Source organism: Prinia subflava, chromosome 19, assembly GCF_021018805.1.
Source record: "Prinia subflava isolate CZ2003 ecotype Zambia chromosome 19, Cam_Psub_1.2, whole genome shotgun sequence".
NCBI classification, from domain to species: Eukaryota; Metazoa; Chordata; class Aves; order Passeriformes; family Cisticolidae; genus Prinia; species Prinia subflava.
Genome location: NC_086265.1, coordinates 11,691,529 through 11,704,895, shown reverse-complemented (window position 1 = coordinate 11,704,895; position 13,367 = coordinate 11,691,529). Strand labels below are relative to the sequence as shown.

At 52.7% G+C, this 13,367-nt stretch overlaps 1 protein-coding gene across 2 annotated transcripts; it reads right to left on the bottom strand.

The window, feature by feature from the left end:
* Positions 1-1,986: 1,986 nt before the first annotated feature.
* LOC134560353 (derlin-2-like) lies at positions 1,987-6,672 on the bottom strand. 2 transcript variants are annotated; one of them, XM_063416258.1, is made up of 7 exons: positions 6,514-6,672; positions 6,356-6,421; positions 5,683-5,756; positions 5,111-5,204; positions 3,631-3,826; positions 3,131-3,221; positions 1,987-2,603 (listed from the first exon to the last, which is right to left on the bottom strand). In XM_063416258.1, exons 1-7 carry the CDS (start codon positions 6,604-6,606, stop codon positions 2,489-2,491), a joined length of 729 nt encoding a protein of 242 aa, XP_063272328.1. In that variant the 5' UTR covers positions 6,607-6,672; the 3' UTR covers positions 1,987-2,488. The 2 variants fall into 2 exon arrangements, with proteins under 2 accessions (XP_063272328.1, XP_063272330.1); XM_063416260.1 differs by having other exon boundaries at positions 6,356-6,418; positions 6,514-6,662.
* Positions 6,673-13,367: the final 6,695 nt, after the last annotated feature.

Sequence of the window (13,367 nt, the reverse complement as noted above, 5' to 3'; positions counted from 1 at the left end):
AGGCTCCTCTGCAGCCAGGGCCTTTGCTGTGGTCACTGCCAGCTCAGCACTGCCAGCAGCACTGCACAGAGCACTCACAGCAAAGGGGGTGTCATGAGTGCCCTTAGCACTGCAGTGTCAGGACTTTGCAACTCGAGCAACAGCCTGTCCTTCTCTAGGGAGTTTAAAAACAAAATCCATTGAAAGGAGATTTAAAGAAAAATCCAAGCTTGCTTACAGACTAATTAGAATCTATCTTGCTGTTGAGGTACCCCATCTCTTTGACAGAGTTCCTGCCATTCACTGCCAGAACTGATGAGTGTTGCAAGCAAAGCAGATTTTGCTGGCAGTCTGACAGTTATGTTCAGGCCTTTATCATAAACCATAGGTTTTATTATCCTTGCTGATCCACCCACCCTGCTAGCACAGTCAAAAACCACTTTCTGGCCTTAATTTATCATGTTTAGACTTGAGTAATAACAGAGACAGTTCTGATTCCTGGGTGGGAGGGAACTTGTTCCAGATGTTACTCTGCAGAAACCAAAAGCTTGCAATTTAGTGATAATATTATTCAGTCTTATCCTAGGCTCCTGTGCCAGAGTGGTACTCCATGCTTTACTTTGTATTAGAGAGGTTGAAAGGTTATTCGAGCAAGAAAGACAAAACCTGGGATTGCTGCTGCATCTTAGCCTCCCATGTAAAACATGTTTTGGCTCATGGACATAAAACCTCCAAGCCTTCTTGAGAACACTTCAGCCTTTCTTTGTCATTATGATCAGGGACTTCTGCCAGCAGCCTCTTCAGGGAATTCACCTAAAATACGTGTGAAACTGCTGTAGCCTTAAATTAGCATCTGTGGTGCAGTTTTTTTAATTGCTGTGAAGTTTGTGATTACTAATCCTCAAATTCACAAGGAGGTGCAGGCACACAAGGACTGCAGCACCTCTCTGCTTCTCAAGGACAGAGAGGCTGTACAAACTGCCCCTCAAAGCAGGGACAAAGCAGGACAGTCAAGGGACCAAGTGCAGAAAAGGGAACTTCAGCCACCTTCCTTTATGCAGCATTAGGAGTACTGGGGAACAGCCAGGAGCAGCTTTCTTTCTCTACAATCACAATTCCTTAATCTGATACCACACCTAAAAGCATAGCCCAACTTCTACATTTCAAAGCCCCATCTCAGGCAATTTAAAACATCTGCAGACTTCAAAGACAAACTCCTTCTGGGGACTGAACCGCCAGCTCTGTTATCATTAGGTCATGAGCAAAGCAGCAGCAAGTCCTTGGTGAGTCTGACACTGCTTAGCCCTTCCCCCCACTGAACAAATCACACCTGTACAGGCCTCTCATCCTCTCTGGGGGGGAAGCGTAAGTGCAGCAAAAGAGCTTGTTCAAACCTGGTCTGATTTTTGTTAAAGTGTTTTATTGGAAGACCACAGGGGAGGGGAGTTGGTGTGTGTGGGGGTTTGTGTGTGTGCTTAATCAGCTGCTGGTTACCCACACCAGAGTTTGGTGGTGCTTTGCAAGTTTGAGCAGCCAGCACTGTTCCAAGACCCAATGTGTGCAGACTTGGAGGCTTTGAGTGTGTGCTGTATTAGCAGGAATGATCAGATCCATTTTTCACAGGTGTCAGGGTAGGGACCAGCTTGTTTAGTTTTCCCCTGAAACTCAGATGTTTAAGTTTCAGAACTAAAAAATTCAACAAGAGTGGAATTACACTGCAGGTGCAGACAGTCTTTATTACCAGTGTCAAGAGCTGCTTCCAGCCCTGCCTGGAGCAAGTGTCCAGCTCAGTCCCTTTGTCCTTTCCCAGGCACCCCTGTATCCCATTAGGCATCCCTCACACTGCTCATGCTCTGCAGCCCTGCTGAGAGAAGAGGGAAAGGACATCTTCCAGCTAGCCTCAACTTTGCTTTGCCCACCAGAAAAAGGAAATCCCAAACCTGGCAGTTTCGAGCAAAGTTCCTAATGAATTGCTGCCTCTGCCCCTGGCAGAAATGGACACACAGCTGAAAAATAAAGACTTTAATGTAAAGACTCTTTGGAAACAACCACCAGAAAAGGAGTGGGGGACATAAAAGAAAGAAAGAGGCTGAGCTGCATTCTACCATGATACAGAACTACTTCATTGAAAGCCCACACAGAGGTCTCACAACAGTGAGGGCCAGGTGCATTAGTTTGTACAGGGGGCAAGAGAGACCTGGCACACAGAAGTCACTAACAGCAGCAGGAGGAGGAGGAACTGGTTTAACACCCCACCTGATACTTATTGCACACCAAGTAACTGAGGAGCTGCCCCAGCTTCAGTCCCTGGAACACCTCTGTAAGCACCCAGGAGTCTGTGCAAAGCTCTGTGGATCCACTTTGTACAAGGGGAGGATGGGTCACCCACACAAACAGCGACACACGACACAGCGGAATGGCAACTGGTGTTATTCCAGTGGGATCTCTGGGCCACAGCCAAAGTCCAGCCAGAGGAGAGGAACCTGGCCACATGAAGAAGTCCCCTGTGTTACTGTGGATGCTGCTGCTCATTCTGGTCACGGTCTCCAGGCTGGTGCTCTGGATGATCCTCGGGGAGAGGGTTGTAATTGGGATCCTCTTCAGGTGTGTCAAAAACCATCTTCCTGGCAAGGGACACCCCATCCCACCGGGCAGGCAGGTTAAGAAACCGAGCTGAGGATGAGAACCCCCAGCCCTCCCAGGAACACCCTGGCCCTCCGTGGGGCTTGGCTGGCAGCCACAGCCATGGCCCCATTGCACCATCCCCAAACCGTTCTGCTCAGCTCAACACACAGTGATGAGAGTACCCCCTCCCTCCATCCACACCAAGTCAGATCTGACTGTCAGTGCACAAGCAGAACATAAACTGCTTTCTTGAACTACAAAAATACATCAGAAAAAACTCCTGCCTCCATCCAGCATTCCCACAAGCACCAAGCAGACTCTAGTTCTACTAGCAAAGCTGAAGGCAGCAGCAGCAGCTGCTGTATGGGCCCTGTACACGTGTAAATAACGTGCAAATAATGCAGCAAGGGCATGACCTGTGGACCTGAGGTGCTGTCAGCAGGCAGTTGCCTCTTACAGTTTGTTATGGAAGTGATCAGGTTGAGAAAGCCCACAGTAAAGCCCAGAAAGAATCACCTTTACTTACAGAAAGCCAGGGGTTAACAGCAACTTCTTTCCTCCAGGCTGATTGGGGAAAACATCTTCCAAGAAATAATAGATATGACCCACTGCAATCCCTGGGGAGAGAGGCCACCAAGGTCAGGCACAGCTGCGACTCCTTTGCCAGCTGGGCCAGAGCTGCTGGGCAAGACTCAGAACTCCTCAGCTGTGTGCCCACAGCAGCTCCCTACCGAGCCAGGGATGCTGCAGTTTGCTGTGACCTGAGGGCAGCATTGCACACCCAGGAGACCAGAGAGCAGTGTCAGGCAGAGCTCCATAGCCAGCTTCTGCCCCTGGGAAAGACACACCAAAAAGCAGGTGAGAGCAAAAGCCACCCAGAAACCCAGGCAGCTCACTTTAGGAAACCCAACATCTTAGGTCAGGTGGAACCCTGAGAAGGTGCCAGTGTCCCAGTAGCACCTATGAGGACCAAGTGCTGTGGCTGCAAGGTGCCCCTGTTCCCATCACCCACCAGCTTGGACTCACCCAGCAAATCGATGATGATGGAGTTGCCCAGGAGCAGAGAGAATCCCATCAGGACCCAGGGCAGGAAGGGGGCTTGGAAGTTAAGAAGCCCAAAGAAGTTCATGCGGATGTACGGGTTCCTGCGGCTCCACACGTACACCAGCATGATGGTGAAGGCCTGGCCCAGGAAAAACAGGCTGGCAAAGAGTCCAAACAGCTGGGAGCTACCGAGTCAAGGAAAGACCCACCCACCTGTGCACCACCTCCAGGCAGCACAGGTGCTTTGGGACAGGAAACCTGAACTAGAGGCAGCTGATCACACATTCTGAGACTTCCCATGTCACCAAGCCTTTCCTGGCTGAGGTTACGGACCACCAACACACATCTCCCTCCATGCCACCCCAGAACAACACACATCTCCCTCCATGCCACCCCAGAACAAGACACTCTGGAGCACACATGCAGCTTGCTCACTCCTTAAGCTGATGTCTACAACCACCAGAGACCAGAGAGTTCCACAGTCACCTTTGCAACATGAACATCAAAATGACCTTCAAAGGGCTTTCACAGTCTTACAGCACTTGGGACAGTGGCATATCTTAACAGCTAGCTCACATCCAGTATCTCCCTTCTACAGAAGAAGTTCAACAGTGAGATGGCTCTTGGAATTCACAGTCCTCCTCTTGAGAGCACAAGGAGACAGAGAGAGGCAAAAATTTCCCCTGCCCTTGTTGCAGTTGGACTCCAAATCCACCTCTGGCCAAGCACGTGGCTGCTGCAGCCACCTGGATTCTAATGGCTCACACAGCTTCATGCAGAGCTCTGTGGGGATGCTCTGAGCCATCTGCATAAGACAGTGGAAGATATCCAGAGAAGGTTTATGCTTGGGAGGGCAATAAATGTCACCACCAGATTTCTGTGTCGTGAAAAGAGCTGTGTGAGGGTACCTCCAGCTACTGACAGGCTGCAAGCTCTGGGCTCACACTGCCTGAACAAGGGAGTATGTGGGAACCCACTCCTTGTCCTCACGGCTCCACATTCCTGCCTTTGTCCTGAGCCAGCCTCACACAGTCACAGCCATGCTGCACTCACCAGAGCTCAGGCAGTGGCCCTGTCACACCTGGACAGGTTCTTGCAGCGGAACACGTGGCATCCTTTCAGGCTGAGCTTCCCCAGCACTCCACCACGTGTCCTCTTCAGGAATGAGGCAGCCCAGCCCCTTGCCAGGGCCATCAGCACAATCACAGGCAGCTTTTCTCTCCTCTAAGCACGCTGGATGAGGCACAGGCCAAGCCAAGGGTGGCAAAGACAAGGAGCACAAGCTGTGCCAGGCAGCCAGAAGCTGCCCCACACGCTCAGCAGAGCTCCCCCAGGTTTCAGGGCACGGGGCAGGCCTGGGGCACCAGGGAGGTTCACAAACCCGCAGGAGGGACCTGCTCCACGACACAGAGGCAGCAGACCAGCCCTACACTGCCACAGCATCTCAGACTCCAAAGGATACTGTCATGAGAAAGCCTCCGAAGAGGAACATGAAGACAAAGTCAGCCGTCCTCCCTCGGAAGGAGCCCTCTTCTAGCATGCGGCAGTACCTGTATCTGGGAGCAGGAGACAAGGAGGGGTTGCAGTATAGGAAATTAACAGCTGGCCACCCTGTGCCCACAGCAGGAGCTCCCAGGAAACAAGCTGCTGCAAACTGCTGCATCCCAGGAAGCTCAGCCAGGCGTGCAAACCCAGAGCAGAACAGTGCAAGCTTCAGCTCACACCACTGACCCCAAGGAAAGAAAGAGGCGCCTGCTGTGCTTCAGCCAGAGCTCACCCCAGGAACGGGCATTGCTGTCCAGAAAGAGCCATGGCAGCAGCACTGCCAGCAGCTTCCCTTTGGGCAGGGCTGGCCCTGCAGCAAGCACAGATGGAGGGGCAGGAGGGTCACGGCTTCAATTGAAAAGAGCCAAGGGAAGAACCCACAGCCCCAGAGTGCTGCCAAGGCAAGCCATGCTGGGGAGGAAGATGGATGGGGGCAGTTGCATCTACGCCAAAGTGGGAGCAGAGAACTTCACTGAGACCAAAGGATACAGAAATATCATGTTGAAAAAGAAACTGAATCCCAGGGGCCCAAAAAAGAGGAAGTTGGTGATCAGCCTCCATATCTGCAAGAGAAGAAAGAGGAGAGAGAACAGGAGGTGGCCAGAGGTCTCTCCTCATCACATGTAGAGCACCATCCCACTGCCCACAGGGAAGGCTCAGCCACGCTCCTGTCCCGTCAGAACCACCCCAGGACAGCTGACAGCTGCTCCACCCTCTAGTGGGACCTCCTCACACGATGCTCTGATCCGTCAGAGTATCTCACCTGCCCAGCAATGGGAAAGAAGAGATCTCTACTTTTCTGGAGGGGACACACAGCCACAGTTCAGCACCCAGAGCCAAATCAATGACTTTCCACGCCTCTCTACAATGAAGCCCTCTCCAACCCGCCCAACAGCAGCTGCCACACACGGCGTGACAGACAGGGAGAGACGGGGTTCGAGTCAAGGGAAAAAGGAAATGCCGAGGCGGTGTGTGGCAGGGAGAGGCTGCAGGGAGCTCTCTGCCCGCAGGTGCCGGGCCAGGCAGGGCCGCGGTGTAGATGGCCCAGCTGGCCGCGCTCGGGGAAGGCCGGAGCGGCGGGGAAGGAGCCCCGGGGATGACACAGCACCCCCGGGCACCGGGCCCGCGCTGGAAGGGGCGCGGGGGCCGAGCGAGGCCTCACCTGGAACTTCCTGAAGATGAGGTCGGGGTTGAAGTACAGCTGGAAGGGGGTGATGAACTCCAGCTGCTGTGGGAGACACGCAGAGCGGCTGCCATCACCCGCTGCCCTCGGCCAGCCCCGGCTCCCGCCCCGCAGCCCCCCGGCCCGGCCCCGCTCACCACGGCGGCGGTGGTGAGCACGCAGGCGGTGGTGTATGCGCGGGTCACGGCGGGCATGCCCAGGTACTCCTGCGCGAAGCCCTGGTACGCCATGGCCGCGCCGCTCGCCCGCCCCGCACGGCGCCTTTAACGCCCCCCCCCGCGCCGCCGCGCGCCCCGCCCCCGCGCGCAGCGCCCGGCCAATCCCCGCGCGACAGGCGGGGCGCGCCGGCCAATGGGAGCGCGCCTCATGGCCCCGGCCCGCGGCCCCGCCCACCCGGGGCGGCCCCGCCCCGCGGCCGCGGCGGCGGCAGCAGCGACAGCGGCGACAGCTGTGGGGGCGGGCGGAGCGCGGCAGAGCGCGGCGGAACATCCGGGCTGCGGCGGCACCTCAGGCGCCGGGACAGGGACCTGCCAGTGCAGTGTCCCCCGAGAGCCGGGGGCTGTCAGCGCGGTGTTCCCCCCGCTGGCCCGGAGGGACAGAAGCCCGCTGCGGGAAGCGGGGCTGCGAGAAGGGCAGCGGTGCCGCCGCCTTAGGCCGGCCGTGTCCGCTCCTCAGGCCGGCCGTGTCCGCTCCTCAGGGCGGCCGTGTCCGCTCCTCAGGCCGGCCGTGTCCGCTCCCCAGGCCGGCCGTGTCCGCTCCTCAGACCGGCCGTGTCCGCTCCTCAGGCCGGCCGTGTCCGCTGCCTCAGGCCGGCCGTGCCCGCTCCTCAGGCCGGTCGTGTCCGCTCCTCAGGCCGGGTGCGTTGCCGGTCGCTTCGCTGCTCAGAAGGGTCTTGTGTTCACCGAGGCACAAAGGGCTCGGGGTTTTCAGTCATTCCTGCTGGAACCTCTCCTCCCGCCTGGATGGAGCACTGGGGCTTCCCCAGGTGTGCGGGATGGCAGCGGGCTGTCCAGGTCGCTCGGGGTGCCTGGAAGGAACCCGTAAATGCGCGGTAACAGCGGGTGCTGAGGGGCTGAGCCCGCAGGAGCGAGCAGAGCCTGTCTGCGGCCCGCGTGTCCCACACAGGCAGCGCTGCTGGAATCCGGAGCCGATAAAGGCTCCAGAAACCCGGCGTCCTTCCCTCCCCTGCTGGCTGTGCCTTCCAGACCTGTCTGCCCCGCTCAGCAGTCGGGTCTAATGTTACAGCCACCCTGGATTCGGGTGAGGAATGGGCCCGGTGTTGGGTTGTGCTGGAGAGGGTTAAGCTGTCATCAGAGCCATAATGAGCCCTGAGATTTCCCTTTAAACCCTCAGTTAATGGGAAATGAAATTACCGAGGGGGGAAGGGAGGCTTTGTGTCCTCCACCCTGACTGCTCTTTGATGAAATACAAAACCCAGATGGAAGATGATGGACATGAGGTTAAAGGAACACAACGGGGGAGAGAGGGGAGGAGACAAGAGACCAGTGGGGTCTGTCAGAGCAGAGAATGGGCTCCGGAGTGCCCTGGGCACTGACAGCATCTCCGATGGCTGGGGGAGAAGTAAGGTCTGCATTAGGGATCCGGGAATGGAGCTGAGCGAGGAACTTGGACCCCAAAGTGCAGCAATGTCCGTAGGCTTGGCTGTGTGAGCACAGGCTTTTGGTGGGAGCTGGGATGGATGTGAGAGCTCTGGCAGTTGAGAAGAGCTGAGCTTGCAGGGAAACTCCTCGGGCCAGGAGCTCTGCAAAGGGCTGCCCTTACTCATGTGGCTGTTTCAGCCCAAATGCTGCACTGCTGCAGCTCAGCCCTGAGCTGCAGACTTCCCAACCCAGCAGAATGGGCAACTGAGTTGAAGAACTGACAGTCAATAAATGAATAATGAATGAAATAAATTAATAAATGTCCTGTTCCTTTGGGTGGGGAATTAGAGATTTCCTATCTGCTCTTGCTGCCTGTGGACACCAGACAGAAGCTGAATTGAAGCACCATGATTCCTGCCCCTTCCTTACTTGAACCAAGGCTAGGAGATGAATATTGAGAGCCTCTTTGCTGAAAGGAGGCCTTCAGTAGCTCCAGAGATGAGAATCCAAATTATCAATCCCACTTACTCTCTGTGAAAGACTGTGTGCAAATCAGACATTGCATAAAATCTAAAAAAAAAAAAAAAAAAAAAAAATCCTCTTCTCTTCTCTTCTCTTCTCTTCTCTTCTCTTCTCTTCTCTTCTCTTCTCTTCTCTTCTCTTCTCTTCTCTTCTCTTCTCTTCTCTTCTCTTCTCTTCTCTTCTCTTCTCTTCTCTTCTCTTCTCTTCTCTTCTCTTCTCTTCTCTTCTCTTCTCTCCTCGAATCTCCTCTCCTCTCCTCTCCTCTCCTCTCCTCTCCTCTCCTCTCCTCTCCTCTCCTCTCCTCTCCTCTCCTCTCCTCTCCTCTCCTCTCCTCTCCTCTCCTCTCCTCTCCTCTCCTCTCCTCTCCTCTCCTCTCCTCTCCTCTCCTCTCCTCTCCTCTCCTCTCCTCTCCTCTCCTCTCCTCTCCTCTCCTCTCCTCTCCTCTCCTCTCCTCTCCTCTCCCCCTCTCCTTCCTCTTTTTAGTCAAAACTGGAGAGCTCCATTTGTCCAGGCTTCTACTTAAGGCCTGTTTTCTAAGGTTTATGGGGGAAGGGGTGAACTGATGGAATGCATCGGGAACCCACCAGCTCCCACTGGGAGAGGCCAAACAAATCTCCGTGTCACCCTGAGTTCCCAGGCTGCTTTCTGCCCATGATCTCACTCCCTGTGGAGCTCAGCCAAGCTGACTTCATGCACTACAGTACACCAGGGCAGCTTTAGTCTTTATTACAATCTGTGTCACATTTTATGGGGTTTGGGATCTATGGCCTTCCGTAAGTTCCCATCAGCCCAGCCACATATTTGGGTTCACACACACCTTCATAGTGATGCTGACATGTGGCCTTTTATAAAACCATGAAATCTTACTGAAAGCCTGGAAAAAAACACAGCCAAACTCAGTCTCAGCTGCAAGAAGGTAAGAGGGACTGCCAGAAAAATGCTGCCCAGGAGTTTTTTCACTGATCTCCTCCTGCCTTGTCCTGCCCCTGCCTGGGGACTCAAAGCAGATGCAGCACAGTGATGTGCTATTGCTTCCTGCCATCTGCTGGGCTCCCCTTCCTTTTGGGATCAGTTCAGTTGCTGTCAGTGTGCCGCATCAGCTTCAGAGCCCAAGATGTCAGAAACTCAAAGTTCCCCTACAAATATGTGTGAAGCCCAGAATTTAGTTCATTTTGGACAGGCTTTGAAAAAGGTCTCTGTCTGCACGCTCTTGGAGCAGCCAGAGGACCTAATTAGGACTCCAAACTGTAACCTTTGCACAGGTCCTTCAAAGGAAGAACTGAAACATGGTGGTATCTCTTTGCCAGACAATATTTACTCATTGTGCATCTGCAGGCTCAGTGACAGTAACTTGAAGCACAAATTCAACAGCTTCCTGTCTCAGTTTCTGCAAACCAAAACTGCAGCGTTAGAAAACAGAAAAAAACCTATTAACTCTCCCCATGACTTAAACAGCACATAAACCTCAAGAAGGCACATGAGCAAAGATAAATGGGCTGTTGCAGCAGTCATCTCTTTTGTTTGTAGTAAATTATTGTGTGTAATTCATGTTTCCTGTCCATAAATACCAGAGGAACTTGAAGACATGGAACCCATTCTAATTCAGTAAAGACAAAAACAACTCCTTTTGAGTCCATCTGGAACTTGTTTTTATCATAATTGTTTTGGGCTCAGTAACGAGTTCAAGACCTAACTGCCGTCTCTAATTGTTTCAAGAATAAACAGCTGCTTTGTTTAAAGGCGGCAGCTCCCATTTGCCCGGGGCAGCAGTCCCCGGGGTCGCAGGATGAAAGGAGCTGTGCCGTGTCAGCACAGCCCCTAACGAGCGCTGGCGCCCTTGGCAGCTGATGGGGCAGGAAAACAGCCCCAGGCACGCACGTGTGAGTGCCCAGCCGGTGACATGTGCCCTCTGCTCTTCGACACCACCGGCATTTGGTTTGTAACTTCATCCGATGGTGTTTGGCAACGAGTGCTGCTGTGACAAGCCATACCTGGCCTGGTGTTGCACAGGCATCTCCCCCAGCTGGGCTGGCGGGTACTCAAGGGAGAGCGTTCACTCCTTGGCCATGTAACCCCCCCTTGCGTGGGGTAATGCTCCACCCCCTGCTTACAGTCCCAAATCTTTCCTTCATCTGAAACCAAAGATAGCCCCACTCCCACTCTGGGAGGCTCCCCCTGCCAGGGTGAGACTGTGCCAGTTGTGTCCAAGGTCTCACCCACAGCGCTCCCCATGCCTGAGACCCCAGGCAGCCTCGGTGTAGAAGAGGTCTGTACCTGCCCGATGCTCTGGCACTAGGAACAGTGAGCCACACCAGCCAGGAGCACCCTTCTGGAGGGTTATTTCAGCTCCCACACTCAGTCCTCGGGGGCATGGACAAGAGGTGCCAAGAGCTCCGTGGAGCTGCTGCGCATGGATCAGCTGGGCAATCATAACCGCTTGAGGCACTTGAAATGTTTACTTTTCCATGTAGAATTGCCATATATACATTCTTTCTCCTTCATTGAAGGATTTCTTGTTCCACATCAGCTAACACTGGAGTGTGATGACCAAAGTCAGGAGAAAGTGAATCATACAGAATTGGATGGATTTTTAAGTTTGTTTGTTTGTTAGAAAGAAACTAAAGATAGCACTCAGAGTTCAGCCCTCCAAGGACATGTGGTTTGCACAGGGCTTGCTGTAAATCACAGTTAATGTTATTTTTATTTCCTATGGTTTTTAGTTCAAAAATACAGCTTTGCATCTGGCATATCATGAGAAAGAAGATTTTATTTAAATCTCCTTGAGCAGAGCCTCATCACATATCCAAATAAAGCACCTCTTCCAAAACAGCTTCTGATCATGAGTTGAAGACCTCAAACAAGAAAATGTCTGTTTCTTTGCATAGTTATTTTTCTCCAGTGTTTAGTAACTCTTGTTAAATTCTTCTGCCTTGTGATCTGTCCCCTACACCACAGGTCACCTCCCACAGCTGGGAATATCTTTCAGGGGCCTTTATTTTGTAACATCCATTTCATAAGCACTGTGGCCAAATGAACAAGAGAACTGGAAAACAATGCTTGTGTCTTAAAAAAAGAGGTTTATGCTCAGCTCACAATAGCAGCACATCAACTGAGCATGCTGTCAGCTGCTGGAGACCCCTACAAGAAGTCAGAAAAGGTATTTGTACTTTTTTTGGTATTTGTACTGTACAGAGGCAGGACTATGTGTCCCAGTCCAGCTGCCCCTCAATAAGCCAGGGCACAGCTCTAATCAAAAGCTCTGTCTGAAGGGACTGTTAAATGAAAGAGCAGGATGAGCCTGTCACTCTGACACTGCTGCACACATTTCCCTCTCCTCAGAAGGGAACATTCAGCAACATTTGATGCCGTTTGGTAGAGTCTAAATGCTCTTCCCTCACACAGAAGCAGAGGTTTTGTTCAGGCAAGGACTTTGTTCCCTCTGGCCTTGAGGTCACTCAATTCAAACTAACTGCCTGTATCAGTGTCTGATACAGAGATGGAAGGAAAAGAAATGGCTCAGCCACAGCATGACCTACAGCTCACAATGGACTGGAAAAAAAGGTATTTCCATTATTTTTAGGATTCCGGGTTTTCTCAGTTTTCCCAGAGAAGCTCTAGTGCTTATCAGGTGAAGGAAAATGCAGACTGCTGATGCAACACACAGAGCATTCAGCTGTTCTTCTGGCATCCGAAAATCCCAGCTAGCAGGGGAAAGCAGCAAGTTCCCTTGGCTGTCTCAGCCCTCGTGTCCTCAAAGGACTCAGCTCCCACGGATCTCCACTGCTCTGGAAGGCGTCCCAGGGACTCTGTGTGGCAGCAGAAGCTCTGTCAGCATTGGGTGCCTGCCCTGAGAAACCTCTGTGATGAAGCTCATTTCCTGAAGTCCTTATACAGCATCTTGAACTTACACAAATCGTGGGGTTTTTATAAAGAACATTAGTGAACTGCTGGAACTGAGAATAATGGCGTCACAGCAGGGCACTCATTTCCTACAAAGAAATATCCATTTCTACAACTAAGTTCCATAAACATTGCTTTCACCACGACATCAGCAATCCTGCTGCATGTTTCATGAGAAAGCTGCCTGTTTGCAGACCTTACTATTTGTTTTCTGTATTCTGAGTCAGTTCTGCAAGACTCAGGACAAGCAAACAGAGGAATTTTGTATCTTACAGTGATGGTCCTTACAGGAAAGTGAGAAGGGATTGCAGAAATACCCAGGCTAGAGCTTGGGAAAACCAGCAACGAGCCAGGGAGCCGCTCCAAATCTCTTCTGCAATTTACAGTGTAGCGTTTGTAGGGAGAATTCATCCTGTAGATCCAAGCCTCACAGATGGAAATGAGGCCCCTTTTCTCCCTTGAAGTTGGTCCAGATGATTCTGGTGTGAAAACACACTAAAACATTGGAACCTCTCAGTTCGTGACAGATCAAAGAGCGTGTGTTGATGGTCTTTCCTAATGGCAGGATTACCACTTATTCCTGCGGTCGACAACTGCAGGCAGAGACTGCCATCACCTTCTCCACATACCTCCTCTGCCATGCTCATGGCATCACATTTCCCCCTGGTTATGGCAGGTTTGAGTCCAGTGTAGAGTATTTGAAGGGAGAGGGTGGTGGGTCCCCGCAGTGCTGCTGGAAACCTGCTGGGTTTATGTGAAGGCTTCCAGCGCCGCAGTCTGAGTGATGCAGAGCAGGGGTGACACCCTGGTGACAGACCCCGACCCCGGGCATTCCTCACCTACAGCTGCAACTCTGAAACTCTGACAACAAGGATGAAGCATTGGGAAAGCTGGAAGTTTTAAGGTGCAGCAAAAGGCCAGTTGGAAACACAACCTCTCTCAGCACCAAAGCACGAGTAATGTAGATG

What these genes read in the sequence shown, in the direction of transcription:
- LOC134560353 (XM_063416258.1), bottom strand. Translation starts at nt 6,606, where the DNA reads ATGGCGTACCAGGGCTTCGCGCAGGAGTACCTGGGCATGCCCGCCGTG. An exon ending in TCATCTTCAGGAAGTTCCAG is followed by an intron (nt 5,757 to 6,355) that starts GTGAGGCCTCGC and finishes CTTCTCTTGCAG; the next exon opens with ATATGGAGGCTGATCACCAA. An exon ending in TTTTTCAACATGATATTTCT is followed by an intron (nt 5,205 to 5,682) that starts GTATCCTTTGGT and finishes TCCTGCTCCCAG; the next exon opens with ATACAGGTACTGCCGCATGC.